At 43.2% G+C, this 15,804-nt stretch overlaps 1 protein-coding gene across 1 annotated transcript in view; it reads right to left on the bottom strand.

The window, feature by feature from the left end:
- The window catches only part of CGRRF1 (cell growth regulator with ring finger domain 1), a 63,101-nt gene extending 58,245 nt beyond the window's left edge, over positions 1-4,856 (bottom strand). The window contains exon 1 of the mRNA XM_004010659.6: positions 4,669-4,856. Coding sequence (XP_004010708.1) covers positions 4,669-4,772 — 104 coding nt within the window. The 5' untranslated portion in view covers positions 4,773-4,856. The remainder of the gene's footprint in view (positions 1-4,668) is intronic.
- Positions 4,857-15,804: the final 10,948 nt, after the last annotated feature.

Genomic DNA, 15,804 nt, shown 5'->3' with positions numbered 1-15,804 from the left:
GATGTAGGACTTAGGAGGCCACCTCTCTATTTTATTCCTAAGGACGCGCTAATCCATTAGCCACTGGGTCCTTGTGGGCCAAATCATTCTCTGCATTGTCCTCCACTGCCTGTTAGGGGACAGAAGTCCACGTTGACTCTTGTGGTTATGTGTTGTCACTTCACTTCAGATCAGGAGGTCCACCTGAATGGCAGCATCTCCCACATCATAAAAGCCCTACAGTGGACAGGCACCAGAGATGTTTAAGGCCACCAGTCTCTCCTTAGCGCCCTTGTGAAATGTGTCTTCCAGGTCATGCTGAAGGATGCAGTCAGAGGTAGGTGTGCAGATGGCACATAAGAAATCCAGTCCAATATTCCTATCTTCCTAAGCCTCCAGATTTCCTCTTCATTATGCCAGGAAAGTTCTAGCATCTCAACTTTATTAAATATAGGGCAGCTCTTAGTCCAAGTTTCAGTCAACCATATACAAGTTAACACATGAAAGTCAGATTTTTTTAAGAATACATCCAGATCAATAAATGTAACTTGATCCACTGTTACATTCTATCCTCCTTGCCCTAATCTATTTACACTTCATTCCCACACATACTTCCCAAATTTGCATGGATACAAATTAGCCAACTTTTGTTATTCTTTTAGAGGCTTGGTTCTTTCTAACTAGGTCAGGTTTTTGTCCCTGTTCTGTGGAACATGAAGAGATCTGGGCCTAGCGACAAATGGTTACAGAGGTAGGTTTTGAGTATAGACACCGTTTGCAAAGCAGCTGCCCTAAGAGAGGTATATTACAGGATCTTCAAGCAAGAGAAGGCCCAGTTTTCTCAGACATGGAAAGCAAGCTGCCTCCATCAACAAGGGAGGCACACACAGAGTGACTGGGGTTTCAAGATTCTCAGCTCTATCAAGTGCATTTAGATATTGCCATTGCAAGTTTGAGGGCTCTGACTCCTAGTCAGTGTCCTAAACAGGACTATGTAATTCTAATACCGGCACAATTAAAACTGTGTAGCTTTGTGGCTACAGGAAGTAAAGAGCTTTAGCATCATAAAAACTCTGATTCTCTGACTGACTTGATCTGAGCGTTTAAAGATATGAACATGTCATTTCCTTTCTGCAAGTGCTCCAGTGGCCCCACGAGCAACCATCCCACCCTTCCCCCAGTCTCTGCAGTATCACTGCTGCCATAACGGTCATGTACTTCAGCCACTTGGTCCCCCAAGGCACTTAGCTTCAGAAATCATTAACTGTAAGCAAATAAAGGCAGTAAGCTGATTAATCATGATGCCAATCCATACCACGGATTACTAGAATCTTATTTCCCATTGGCAAGGAGCTGAAGAAATGACCAAACCCAAATCCGATCCTTAAAGGATTTCCCCCCTGGATCCCATTCTGAGTAACAAATTCTTAATCAATATATTAATATTTATCAGTCCAATCAAGGGACCAAAGCCACACCAGCATTTTAACAGATAATTTAATATAAAAATTTGTTAGCCAGATGTTGAAGAACTGAAAAGGCAAAAGGGAGACACTGAGTATCACAGAATTAGTTACAGTGGGAAGCAACTATCACTCCCGGGACACAGAACAGAGCAAAGAGGATTCCTACTGCTTAGAGATTTGGAGGAAAGACTTCGGAGCAACTGGGACTCGGATCTGAGGAAGATGTACTGAAATCTTCGGAGGGGTATAATGAGGCTAGTTCTAAGAGCGTAGAAAACTATAAACTGTGACCCACTGTTAAGGCCAGAGGGAGGCACCATGGCTGTGGTGAGACAGAGGAGGAAAATAATCAAACAGGAAGCAGCAAGTCCTTCTGTCCTCCTCTAGCCTTCTACTCCCTTCCCCTACTGGCAAAGCCTCATGGAAGCAGTGAGCCTCCAAAGAAGAAAGGTCTTTAGAGGTTCTGCCCCACAGTCACCAAGCAAAGTACAGAAGGATAATAGCTTAATAATCTGCAGTCAAGAGGAAGCAGAGAGCAACTGCAGAGTCAGGGTCATGAATTAACTGAAACTATTTAAGGATGTATATAGCACTCCGGCCTCCTTTCTGCACACTGCCTGGCAAAATAGCTAGAGCTTGATAAATCTGAGTATTAGAGCTCACAGAAACCATCATGTAGTTAAACAGAAATTCAATACTTTCAGTTGTATTATTCTTTGCCACTGGGATTCCAACAGTCAGGTGCTTCCATTCTTTCTCTACTCCCACACAGTGTGAAAGACAGGGAAAGGAACTAAGCAATGGGTTTTGCAAAGCAGTACTGAGGTAAGAACCATGACAGAGAAGACAGATGCCCAACAGAAATTATATTGGGGGAGCTTAAAGAAAATGACAAGCACAGTGAAAAAGCATAGTGGATTAATGCATTTGCCTTCTGCCTGGGGGTACTATTAGAAAATTACTTTGAGGAGCTCTAGATGGCCTTCACTGTAAACGCTAGTTTAAAATAATAATAATAAGGTTATCTACATGGGCAAAGCTAACCCATATGGAGAGAATAGCTGGATTAAGCTTAAGATGACTGGTTAGGGCCAAATCAGGATGGAAGTGACTGGCACTATATAGTTTTGTGGCCTCAGCCATGCTTAATTCAGACTTCTCAAAGTTCTACAACTATCCGGGCCTCCATCCTTGTAAAGAAAGTGAAAGTGAAGTCGCTCAGTCATGTCTGACTCTTTGCGACCCTGCGGACTGTAGCCTACCGGGCTCCTCCGTCCATGGGATTATCCAGGCAAGAATGCTGGAGTGGGTTACCATTTCCTTCTCCAGGGGATCTTCCTGACCCAGGGATTGAACCTGGGTCTCCTGCATTGCAAGCAGACGCTTTAACCTCTGAGCCACCAGGGAAAAGTCATACTTAAATGGAGTGTTTGGATAATCATTAACTTTTCAAACCAAGTCTCAAATTTGGCAAAGCCAGGATTTGAACCTGTCTGACTCCAAAGTCTGTCTCTTTACCACCCCTGCATGAGGTTCTGAACTACCCTTCACTTACAGACACCACCATCACTATCAATAGGTCTTTACTAGTTTTCCTCCTCCCATAACTAAAGACAGATATCTACAATCTCTAATTAGTTGAATCAGGCCAACTGAAAATTAATTTTAAAATTATTAGGCTGATTAAAAATTAAAATTTAAGGATATTATGCAATTATCAACTGGTTACTTATTTTCCTTAATGGAGGAAAATTATACTCTTGAAGACACTAACAGTTTAGCCAATAAAAATCTTGTGTTTAGACATCTCTTCTCACTTAGACAACATCTTCCTAACTCCAATTACAAACTTTCTTGAAATGAACAACAGCAAGAAATTCTGATGTGTCAAGAATATCAGATTGTGTAAAATTGGTCCTATTCTTCCCCCACCAACCAAGAAAGAATTTTATAATCTACTGCTGACAACGTGGAAAGCAGTGTGAAAATGTTAAAAACTTTACTTAGTTCCTAAAGATGGCATATTTTCAGAAATTGACAAGAGCTTGTGTTCTTTCTTTAAAGTAATCACATGTGCATGATCGGTTGCTCAGTGGTATCCGACTCTTTGTAACCTCACAGACTGTAGCCCCCCAGACTCCTCTGTCCATGGGAGTTTCCAGGCAAGAATACTGGTGTGGGTTGCCATTTCTTCCTCCAGGGGATCTCCCACATCTCCTGCATTTCCTGCATTGGCAGGTGGATTCTTTACCACTGAGCCACCTGGGAAGCCCAAAGTAATCACATATACATGCTCAAAGGGTATTTTGAAACTCATATTACACAGCCTGCTCTATTCACTAGCATGTCTCCTCTGACCCTCTGTTCATGTAATCTCTAAAATGCCTTCTGTTCTCTACTATACACATTTAGCTCCAGTTCTTTTTCAAAATACTCACTCTTCAAAATCCAGCTCATGTCTCTCTCTTCAAAGGATGGACCTGTAAGATGGTTTCAGCTAGCTATAGTATAAGACGACTCTAAACATGATACAATGGCATCTCTTCGAGAGAGAAATTTTAGAATCTCTGAGCTAGAATGGCTCACGGATGAGCTAACAGTCTACTCTCCTAGTCTCCAATAAGAGAAGTGCCCTTATGCCTTAGTGTAACTTATCTCTGAGGTCTCTTCCAGCTCTAAAATTATGTCTTTATAGTTTCACCGTTCAAAAGGTGTGGAATGTGTGTAGAAATCAATACATTCTCAAACGGTTCAGAGTTCAGTTGTAAGTTACGCTGGAAGATCTCACGGCAAGTGCTCAGTTCACGTCAGAAGAGCAACGAACAACTGGGTCTACTATCCACGTCTGAGGACTGTACCGCAGATGACGGGCTCACTCCGGGCACACAGTAGGCCCCAAATCCGGACAGAAGCCTGTTGGACAGCCTCTCTATCCTCACACCAAGACCAAGCCCTTACTGGCTACTTTATCACCTAGAAAAAAGCTGGGTAAAATACCTCAATCCTGCACCATCCCCAGATACCCGCAGCGACGGGGATCGGACGATGATGCAGGGCAGTGATGCGGGTAGATGTCCACCTTGTTTTCCTCCTGAGCCAGTGGGAGCCCTGAGCACTGGCTCTCCGACAGCCCCAGTCCAGCAGTCACCCTGAAGCCCGCTGCTACTCATCTCCCCGGCTGTCCGCCCCGACGCCACTTGCCCATAGCCCTGGGGACTCTTACCATCCCAACACCAGGCCGGTGGTCACGATGAAGCAGGTAAAGACCACCGCGATGTAAAAAAGAGGCGAGTACTCATAGAGCGTTACGAGAAACACCGCAGCCATCAGGATCTCCTAAGCTGAGCCGGGCTCCTGCCGGCCAGCCCAGCCTAGCTCAGCCGGGCCCTCTCCGCCAGCGTAAAAGCCACTACGGTGCCCCGGAGCGGACAAACTTTGTAGATCCGCACTAGCCTAGCACTCCTGCAGGCTAGAGGTAGGGGTAGCCTCGCCGTGAGCGGGAGCCTGCGTGCCAATCACGGGGTCGCCTGCAGGGCTCGCCCCGCCCCTCCCGCTCCTGTGCCGAGTTACCGGCTTCGCCGAGGGGCGGGGCCCAGGCTCGCCCCGCCCCCGGCTCCCGGGTTTGATATCCCGCGGGCGTATTCTTTGGCTGTTTGTCCTAGCGGTCCACGGTTTTCTGCGGCAAAGTCGGAAGAGATATTGGTGCGGACTCCGTCCAAGACTCAGGTAGGGTGTTTTGATGCCAGAGAGAAGACTCAGCCCGAAATCCACGTCACAGAGCGTAAATCCTGAGATCCTGCCTATTACATCTGAGAGATGTGGCAGGAAGAGGAGAACCGGCATTTTAAATTCTACAAAGTAAAATAACCCCACACCAAATCTTGTTTTCTGTTCACAAAACTTAACAAATAGGCACTGTAGAAAACACCAAAGAGGCCCCCAAGCACTTTTTAGGCGCCTTGTCAGCCTTTTCAAGTTGGATTTAATGCTAGAGGCAAGTTAGCATTGGGTGTCAAGATTCTGAGAAATAAATCAACTGTTTTCCCATATGCCTTTCTTCTTTTCTTCGTCCCCCTCTACCCCTCAAATTAGAATTAGATACTTGAAAAAAATTAAATATTTGAATTTTTGTATTTTCACTTTAATAATAATTTAAAATATGTGTGCATATGTGATATACACACATATATACTAGAGATCTCTTCAAGAAAATTAGAGATACCAAAGGAACATTTCATGCAAAGATGGGCTCAATAAAGGAGAGAAATAGTATGGACCTAATGGAAGCAGAAGATATTAAGAGAAGGAGACAAAAATACACTGAAAAACTATACAAAAAAGATCTTCACGACCCAGATAATCATGATGGTGTGATCACTCACCTAGAGCTAGACATCCTGGAATGCGAAGTCAAGTGGGCCTTAGGAAGCATCACTACGAACAAAGCTAGTGGAGGTGACGGAATTCCAGTTGAGCTGTTTCAAATCCTGAAAGATGATGCTGTGCAAGTGCTGCAATCAATATGCCAGAAAATTTGGAAAACTCAGCAGTGGCCACAGGACTAGAAAAGATCCATTTTCATTCCAATCCCCAAAAAAGGCGATGCCAAAGAATGCTTACTACCACACAATTGCATTCATCTCACATGCTCAAAACTCTCCAAGCCAGGCTTCAACAATACATGAACCATGAACTTCCAGATATTCAAGCTGGATTTAGAAAAGGCAGAGGAACCAGAGATCAAATTGCCAACATCTGCTGGATCATCAAAAAAGCAAGAGAGTTCCAGAAAAGCATCTACTTCTGCCTTATTGACTATGCCAAAGCCTTTGACTATGCAGACTACAACAAACTCTGGAAAATTCTTAAAGAGCTGGGAATACCAGACTACCTGACTTGCCTCTTGAGAAATCTGTATACAGGTCAGGAAGCAACAGTTAGAACTGGACATGGAACAACAGACTGGTTCCAAATAGGAAAAGGAGTACATCAAGGCTGTATATTGTCACCCTGTTTAACTTATATGCAGAGTACATCATGAGAAACGCTGGGCTGGAGGAAGCACAAGCTGGAATCAAGATTGCCAGGAGAATTATCAGTAACCTCAGATATGCAGATGACACCACCCTTATGGCAGAAAGCGAAGAAGAACTTGATGAAAGTAAAGAGGAGAGTGAAAAAGCTGGGTAAAACTCAACATTCAAAGACTAAGATCATGGCACCTGATTTCATCACTTCATGGCAAATAGATGGGGAAATAGTGGAAACAGTGTCAGATTTTATTTTCTTGGGTTCCAAAATCACTGCAGATGGTGACTGCAGCGATGAAATTAAAAGACGCTTGGTCCTTGGAAGAAAAGCTAGGACCAACCTAGACAGGATATTAAAAAGCAGAGATGTTACTTTGTTGACAAAGGTCCATCTAGTCAAAGCTATGGTTTTTCCAGTAGTCATATATGGATGTGAGAGTTGAACGGTAAAGAAAACTGAGCACCAAAGAATTGATGCTTTTGAACTGTGGTTTTGGAGAAGACTGTTGAGAATCCCTTGGACTGCAAGGAGATTCAACCAGTCCATCCTAAAGGAAATCAGTCCTGAATATTCATTGGAAGGACTGATGCTGAAGCTGAAACTCCAGTAACTTTGGCCACCTGATCAGAAGAACTGACCACTGGGACAGACCCTGATGCTGGGAAAGATTGAAGGCAGGAGGAGAAGGGGACGACAGAGAATGAGATGGTTGGATGGCATCACTGACTCAATGGACATGAGTTTGAGTAAACTTTAGGAGTTGGCAATGGACAGGGAGGCCTGGTGTGCTGCAGTCTATGGGGGTCACAAAGAGTCGGACACGACTGAGCGACTGAACTGATTGACTGATACATATATACATATATACCTTGAACAGTGCAGGTTTGGAAAGTGCACATTTGGACTGCACAAAGTCCACTTACAGGTGAATATTTTTTAATAGTAAATACTATAGTACTGCATGGGGAAGGAAATAGCAACCCACTCCAGTATTCTTGCCTGGGAAATGCTATGGATAGAGAAGCCTCGCGGGCTACAGTTCATGGGGTGGCAAAGAGCAGGACAGGGCTGCGTGACTGAGCCCACACACACAGTACTACATGGCCTGTGGTAGGTTGAGTCAGTGGTTGCAGAAGTACCACAGATTCCAACTAAAGTTATACTGGTTGCTTCTCACAACTCATTCACTGATATCTCATTGGTTTGCTCGTAAGGCCACCTACCTACCATAGGTCAGAGAAAGGCAGGCAGTCTTTTATTCTGAGCAGCAGTATTCACTGCTACAGAGTGGGGTTTTGCTATCATGAAAGAAAGGGACAGAGGACCTAGTGATAGATAACTTGTCATGCCTCCACACTCCCATATCACCAATAAAATTCCTGCAGGATGAAGATGAGCTAAATTTGTCCTGTGGCTTCACCTATATCTTGGTGAAGGACCAAGTGTTGTTTGTGCTCTAGTGTTGTGTGAGAAGGTTGGTTTAACAACATAATTTTTAATGACTGCAGATATGACTTGTGAAAATTTATAGTTTATTTAATCAACCCTCAATTGTTGGACTTTTTATTATTACTAACAACACAGGAATGACATTCTTAAAGCTGAATCATTTCCTTGGGATAAATTTCTAGAGGTGGAACTTCTGGTTCAAAAATGTATGTATCTTAAACCTTTGAAGAAACACCATTCTCCAGAAAGTTACCAATTTATGCTCCCTCTCTTTCGTCCTCAGTTTTGTCACCATTTCATATTGTCACCTAATAAGATCTTGGCTAATGTGAAAGGCAGTTTTATTGAAATAAACAGTAAAGAATTTCCATAATGAAAACAAAAATGTAAGGAATTCCATGTTAAACTGATATATTAAACATATGCCTATAAGGCTGCTCTCTCCCAAAACTCCACTAAAATTACATCAAAGGGATTTTAAAAATAAATCAACAAAAACAAGAAGAACAGGAAATAAAATAACAGCACCAACATACTGAAAGATGGAAAACAGATGAACAAGGATAATTCACTAGCCAGGCTATTAAAGCCAAATCCCAAACCAGCAGTGGAGAAAACAGACTCAATCTGACTCACACAGAAGAAGTCCCAGAAAAAAAAAAACAATAGGAACTAACAAATTTAACTCAAGCCTTTATTTCCCACTTGGATAATTACAAAAACTGTTGAAACTTGTAACTTTATTTCCAACAGGAATTCTTTCTAGTACATTCTACACAGTGCTAGAAAAAATGATTTTTTTTAAACACACTATGTATTTTTAAACACATCTCTTATTTCATTCCACTGGTGAAAATTCTTTGTTGCCAAGCTATATGTCCTTGAGAATGAAGTCCCAAGTTCCTTATTTGGCAAACCCACCTTTCCATGACCCAACTCCTCCTTACCTCTTCCTATTCATTCAGAAAAAGTTAAAGGTCAGATATGTGTTAGACACTGTAGAAAGCATTCAGTTCAGTCGCTCAGTCATGTCCGACTCTTTGTGACCCCCATGGACCGCAGCACACCAGGCCTCCCTGTCATCACCAACTCCTGAAGTTTACTCAAAGTCATGTCCATTAAGTCAGTGATGCCATCCAACCATCTCATTCTCTGTCATCCCCTTCTCCTCCTGCCTTCAATCTTTCCCAGCATCAGGGTTTTTCCAATGGTCAGTTCTTCTCATCAGGTGACCAAAGTAACTGGAGTTTCAGCTTCAGCATCAATCCTTCCACTGAATATTCAGGACTGATTTCCTTTAGAATGGACTGGTTGGATCTCCTTGCAATCCAAGGGACTCTCAAGAGTCTTCTCCAACACCACAGTTCAAAAGCATCAATTCTTTGGTGCTCAGCTTTTTTTATAGTCCAACTCTCACATTCATGCATGACTACTGGAAAAACCATAGCTTTGACTAGACGGACCTTTGTTAGCAAAGTAATGTCTCTGCTTTTTAATATGCCATCTTGGTTGGTCCTAGCTTTTCTTCCAAGGAGTAAGTCTTTCAATTTCATGGCTGCAGTCACCATCTGCAGTGATTTTGGAGCCCTCAAAATAAAGTCTGTCACTCTTTCTGCTGTTTCCCCATCTATTTGTTGTAAAGTGATGGGACCAGATGCCATGATCTTAGTTTTCTGAATGTTGAGTTTTAAGCCAACTTTTTCACTTTCCTCTTTCATTTTCATCAAGAGACTCTTTAATTCTTCTTCGCTTTCTGCCATAAGGGTGGTGTCATCTGCATATCTGAGGTTACTGATAATTCTTGCAATCTTGATTCCAGCTTGTGCTTCCTCCAGCCCGGAGTTTCTCATGATGTACTCTGCATATAAGTTAAATAAGCAGGATGACAATATACAGCCTTGATGTACTCCTTTCACTATTTGGAACCAGTCTGTTGTTCCATGTCCAGTTCTAACTGTTGCTTCCTGACCTGTATACAGATTTCTCAAGAGGCAAGTCAGGTGGTCTGGTATTCCCAGCTCTTTAAGAATTTTCCAGAGTTTGTTGTAGTCTGCATAGTCAAAGGCTTTGACATAGTCAATAAGGCAGAAGTAGATGCTTTTCTGGAACTCTCTTGCTTTTTTGATGATCCAGCAGATGTTGGCAATTTGATCTCTGGTTCCTCTGCCTTTTCTAAATCCAGCTTGAACATCTTAGTGATACAGTAATAAGCAAAAAGTAACATACCTCTTTTTCTCATGGAGTGTGTCATCTAATGGAAAAGACAAACATGAACTGAAGAATCTTGAACAACATAGAAAGGCAAAAATTATGATGAGTGATCAGTCATGTCCAATTCTTTGCTATCCCAGGGACTGTAGCCGCCAGGTTTCTCTGTCCATACGATTCCCCAGGCAAGAATACTGGAGTGGGTGCTATTTCCTTCTCCAGGGTTTCTTCCCAACTCAGGGATGGAACCTGCATCTTTTGTGTCTCCTGCATTGGCAGGCAGATTCTTTACCACCAGCACCACCTGGGAAAATTATAAGTGCTATTAAGAATAAGTACATTGAGCTATGAGACCATGTAACTCAGAAGTGGGGAAATAAAAGGATGATCAGGGAAGGATTCCTTCAAGAACAGATGACTGATGTAAGAGCTGATGGGGAGAGGTTTACCAGGCCAAGGGACAGGAAGGGAGATAGAGTATTTAGGACAGAGGCTACAGCATGTGCAAAGGCCCTGAGGTGGGAAAAGCATAGCATACCTAAGAAAATGAAAGGCCAGCATGATTAAAGCATGATGAGGGAGGAGGAAATTGCTATGAGATGAAAATGGAGAAATAGGTAGAGCTCAGATCATACAGGAGTTTTGCCATTTTAGCTACTCAGCTAAACTAAGCGTGATGAGAAGCCCTTATATGATTGAGGAATAGAGTTTTACAGACTGAAATGTGTCCCTTCAAAAAAAAAAAAAAAGAAAAGAATTTTATATTGAAGGCTTAACCCCGCAATGTGACTATATTTGGAGATAGGGCCTTTAAGAAAGTAATGAAGGTTAAGTGAAGTCATAAGGCTGCAACCCTAATCTAATAGGACTGGTGTATTTATTATAAAAAGATAAATGACTAGACACCAGAAATTGCTATGTGCACATGTGTACAGAGAAAAGGCCCTATAAGGACACAGGGAGAAAGCCACTTTCTGAAAACCACGTGAGAGAATTCTCTCCAAAACGGCTGCTGGCACCTTGCTCTTGGACTTCTAGACTCTAGAACTGTGAGAAAATTAATTTCTTTTGTTTTAGTCAGTCTGTGATATTCTATTATGGCAGCCCAGGCAGACTAATACAGGGAATAATATTCTATATGCATTTTGAATCAGTCAGCTTGGCTATCGTGTAGAAAATTTATTGGAAGGAAGCTGGGATGGATATAACTGAATATGCAGATACCAATTAATAGATTCTTTCAAAAGTCTAGACAAGAAATGTTGGTAACTGATTAGGAAAGTGATGAGGACTTGCAGGGAAGTGGATTATTAGTTAGAAGTGATTTCAACTATGAGTGACTAAATAAATAAATAACAGTATTACTTGAGATAGAAGTTTACTTCTCTTTCAGATGAAAGTCCAAAACTAGGTAATGCATGACTGGTATAGTGCTTCACAGTGCAAGGGACTCAGGCTTCTGTTTTGCTCCACTATGTGTAGCCCCCATATTCCTAAAATCACCTCATGGACCAAGACATCTGCTGTAGCTCCAGCTACCATGTCCATATTCCTTCTAGCAAGAGGGAGGAAGATGTGGGAGAATGAGACACCATTTCAATTTAAGGAAAATCTCAGGATATACTGCACATACTTTTGGCCAAAATCTAACTGGAAGAGGCTGGAAAATACAGTCCACCTAAAACTGGAAGGATCTATTCCTTATAGAAGGAGAAAACAGTTGGAGGGAGAACCAGCGCTCTGTCACAGGACCTCATGATGGGTTGGACATGGGGCACGAGAGTAGCAGGAGGTGAAGTTCTGGTTCTTCTACCAGATGAGTGGATGTAGCTGTCATTCACTGAAATTAGATCCTTAATCTGCAATCTCTCATCACTCATCCCTGTTCCCCTTCCCTCATTCCCTCCAAATACAACTCTTAGATCTACTGAATTACTGGTTTTCTAAAACATATCAGAGATGCAAGTTTGTGAGGCCTGAAGCATATACCATGTGGGGACTCAATTCTAGGAGGGTGAACACAAAGTTACAAACACAAAATTAAGTATAAGGCCTTGGGAGGGGCCTATGCAAGCAAGTGGCCCCAAAATTAAACTTCATTTACTCTGGGCACTTTGGAAAAAGCTGGCGTAAAACTCAACATTCAAAAAATTAAAATCATGGCGTCTGGACCCATCACTTCATGGTAAACAGATGGGGAAACAATGGAAACAGTGACAGACTTTATTTCCTTGGGCTTCAAAATCTCTGTAGACAGTTTCTGCAGCCATAAGATTAAAAGACACTTGATCCTTGGAAGAAAAGCTATGACAAACCTAGACAGCATATTAAAAAGCAGAGACATCACTTTGCCAACAAAGGGCCATATAAAAAACTATGGTTTTTCCAATAGTCATATACGGATGTGAGAGTTGGACCATAAAGACTAGCCCCAAAGACTTGATGCTTTCAAACTGTGGTGCTTGAGAAGACTCTTGTGAGTCCCTTGGACAGCAAGGAGATCAAACCGGACAATCCTAAAGGAAATCAACCCTGAATATTTATTGGAAAGACTGATGCTGAAGCTGAAGCTCTAATACTTTGGTCACCTGATGGGAAGAGCCAACTCATTGGAAAAGGCCATGATGCTGGGAAAGAGAGAGGGCAGAAAAAGAGGGCAACAGAGAATGAGATGGTTGGATGGCATCACCAACTCAGTGGACATGAGTTTGAGCAAACGCTGGGGGATAGTGAAGGACAGGGAAGCCTGGCATGCTACAGTTCATGGGGTTGAAAAGAGTTGGACAGCTGGATACAACTGAGCGACTGAGCGACTGAACCACAACAAAATGTTGGCGGTGGGGGGCGGGGGGAGGGGATAAATTTTAAAATCAGTGAAAGAAACTACTTAGTCAAGTTTCTCCAGAGAGAGAGGGAGAGGAGAGAGGGACTTATTATGGGGAATTGGCTCACAGGATTAAGAAGCCTGAGAAGTCCAGTCCCACAGTCAGCTCAGCCCGTGGTGGCAGAATTCCAGTCCAAGTCTAAAGGCCTGAGAACCCAGGGAGTCAATGGTATAAATCCCAGTGCAAGGGCAGAAGACCACTATTCCAGTTCAAGCTGGAAAGCAGAAAGAAAAACAGGGTGGCAAATACCTCCATCCTCTGCCTTTTGTTCTATTCAGGCCCTCAAGGCATTGGATGATACCCACCCACACTAGGGAAGGATATCTGCTTTGCCAAGCGCACTGATTCAATGTGATCATCTCATCCAGAGAGACCCTCACAAACACACCCAGAGGTACTGTTTAATCTGAGCAAACATGGAGAAGTCAACACGTAAAATTAATCATCACAGCTCTGTACATACGGTGTTCCCTTTGCCTGAAAAACCCTTCTTCTTTCCCTCCCCTTCTCAAGAGAATTTTTAACTATTCTTAGTCTCAGTTCTGAACTTCCCTTCTCTGGGAAGTCTTCCTGAACACTTCCCAACCCTTAAGGACATGCCTCTCCCAGAGCATTCCATGTGGATCTATGTGGGGTCGCCCTGAGCCCGGTGAAGATCTGCTCACGAGTCTGTCTGGCCTGGAGGTTCCCAACTCTCTGCGGCCGGAAGGACACCTAGTCAATGTGTGTGCTGCCAGCACCTAGCATATGTCTTGTAGCCACTCAACACCCGTTTACAGAAGGGAGGGATGAGGGGAGGGGATTCTTCTCCATAAGATAACTTGGCAGCATAAAGTACCTATAGAAGAAGTAGAAGTGAAGTCGCTCAGTCGTTGACTCTGCAACCCCATGGACTGTAGCCTACAAGACTCCTCTGTCCATGCAATTTTCCAGGCAAGAGTACTGGAGTGGGTGGCTATTTCCTTCTCCAGGGGATCTTTCCGACCCAGGGATCAAACCCAGGTCTCCTGCATTGCAGGCAGATGCTTTACCATCTGAGCCACCTATATTAGGCCAAAAAATGCATTACTCTCTGGTGAAAGGAAAGAACATTTCTTTATTATTATAATGGATACAATTTTGCTCAAGAATTCCCACCCCACTGAAAAGTAGACGGATGAAAGAGATAGGACAATGGGAGCTTAAACTCATCAATTAAATTTATCTTAGCCTCGGACTTCCTTGGTGGTGTAGTATTCCAATAAGAATCAGACTAGGGTTCATTCCCTGGTCTGGAAGATTCCATATGCTGCAGAGCAGCTAAGCCACAACTACTGAGCCGATGCTCCACAACAAGAGAAGCTACTGCAACGAGTAGCCCGAGCACTGTAGTGAAGTGTAGCCCCCACTAGAGAAACTAGAGAGCCACAACTAGAGAAAGTCTGCTTGCAGCAGCAAAGACCCAGGGCAGCGAAAAGTAAATAAATAAATAAAATTTTAAAAGTTAACTTAGTCTCTTTAACTGCACTTTTTGGGCAGCTAGCTGATCTCTTTCAGAAAAGTTCTTAGTCTCTTCTTTTCTTGCTTTTCTCTAAGATGGTGCCCAATTGTAAAAGGTATTCGTGTGATCTCATGGTAGGGGTGGGAAAGTGAGGTCTCATTCTGTACACCTGTGGGACCTCAGTAAGACGATGCAGATTTCATCCGGCCTCATGTGGCCATGGGTTGGCAACCACTCCTGAGACTCAGGGTTATAGCCACCTGCCTCTGGTTGTAAACCCCTCAGGCACTAGTTTAGCTGGTTCTCCAAACTGTTCATCATCTCCAGTGGTACTTCCTGAAGGAACTAGGAATATGTAGCTTCTCCCACTTGTACCCTGCAGGCCACTAAGAATGGAAGGATACCAAATTAGGCCCCCACTGCCACTGAACCATGTTGCTCCTGAGTCATATTCAGGGAGAAAGGAAATGAAAGTATAAGTCGCTCAGTCATGTCTGACAGGCTCCTCTGTCCATCCAGGCAAGAATACTGGAGTGGGTTGCCATTCCCTTCTCCAAAGGATCTTCTGGATTCTGGGATTGAACCCAGGTCTCCTGCATTGCAGGTAGAATCTTTACCATCTGAGTCACCACGGAAACCCATATTCAAGGAGGGGCAAAGCTAAATGTAAGGCCTCCCCTCCTTTTTTAGAGGAAAAGTGGTCTGCCCATTCCTATCTCTTCCTGCTTTCCTATGACCCCTCCTTGCCCCCCATTCTAAGACATCAGCCTGGGGGCTGGGCTGCCAGAACAGGCTGGCTGGGACTGCCCACTGCACTTCCCTGAGCCTCTTCTTCCCACGCTGCTCCAGATCCTAAGGGCGACTTTCTCTCCTTCCCACTCAGCAGGTACTTTCCTTATGTCATAGCCTCAGTTTTCTCTACCATGTGGTGTGTATTAAATGCCACTTTTACTTTTGCCAAGGTCTGGATTTTGAAATGTTAATGGAGCTTTACAGTTTTATAAAACCTTTCTCTCTTGGTAGTGTCTGGCTTTTTCAAGACTACTGTGTTTCTTCAGATTCAAAAATCTTATTTTGGTAGTTAAAAGCTGCTTACTTTCTTTGGCATTTCTGACATCACAGTTCTGTTTATCCTCCAAGGTTGATGGATACTTCTAGGTGACCAAGGAGAAGGTCTCATTAGAAATGCCAAAAATACTACCATGTTTTAAAAAATTGCAACCCCTTCATTCATTTTATATGGCTATTTCTATTGCCTATATTATTTCTCGGAAGGACAAATTCATCTCTGTCTTGGAGACACCAA

Source organism: Ovis aries, chromosome 7 (assembly GCF_016772045.2).
Source record: "Ovis aries strain OAR_USU_Benz2616 breed Rambouillet chromosome 7, ARS-UI_Ramb_v3.0, whole genome shotgun sequence".
Classification (NCBI taxonomy): Eukaryota; Metazoa; Chordata; class Mammalia; order Artiodactyla; family Bovidae; genus Ovis; species Ovis aries.
Note: the sequence above shows the minus strand (reverse complement) of the source record. Positions and strands in the feature narration are given on the sequence as shown.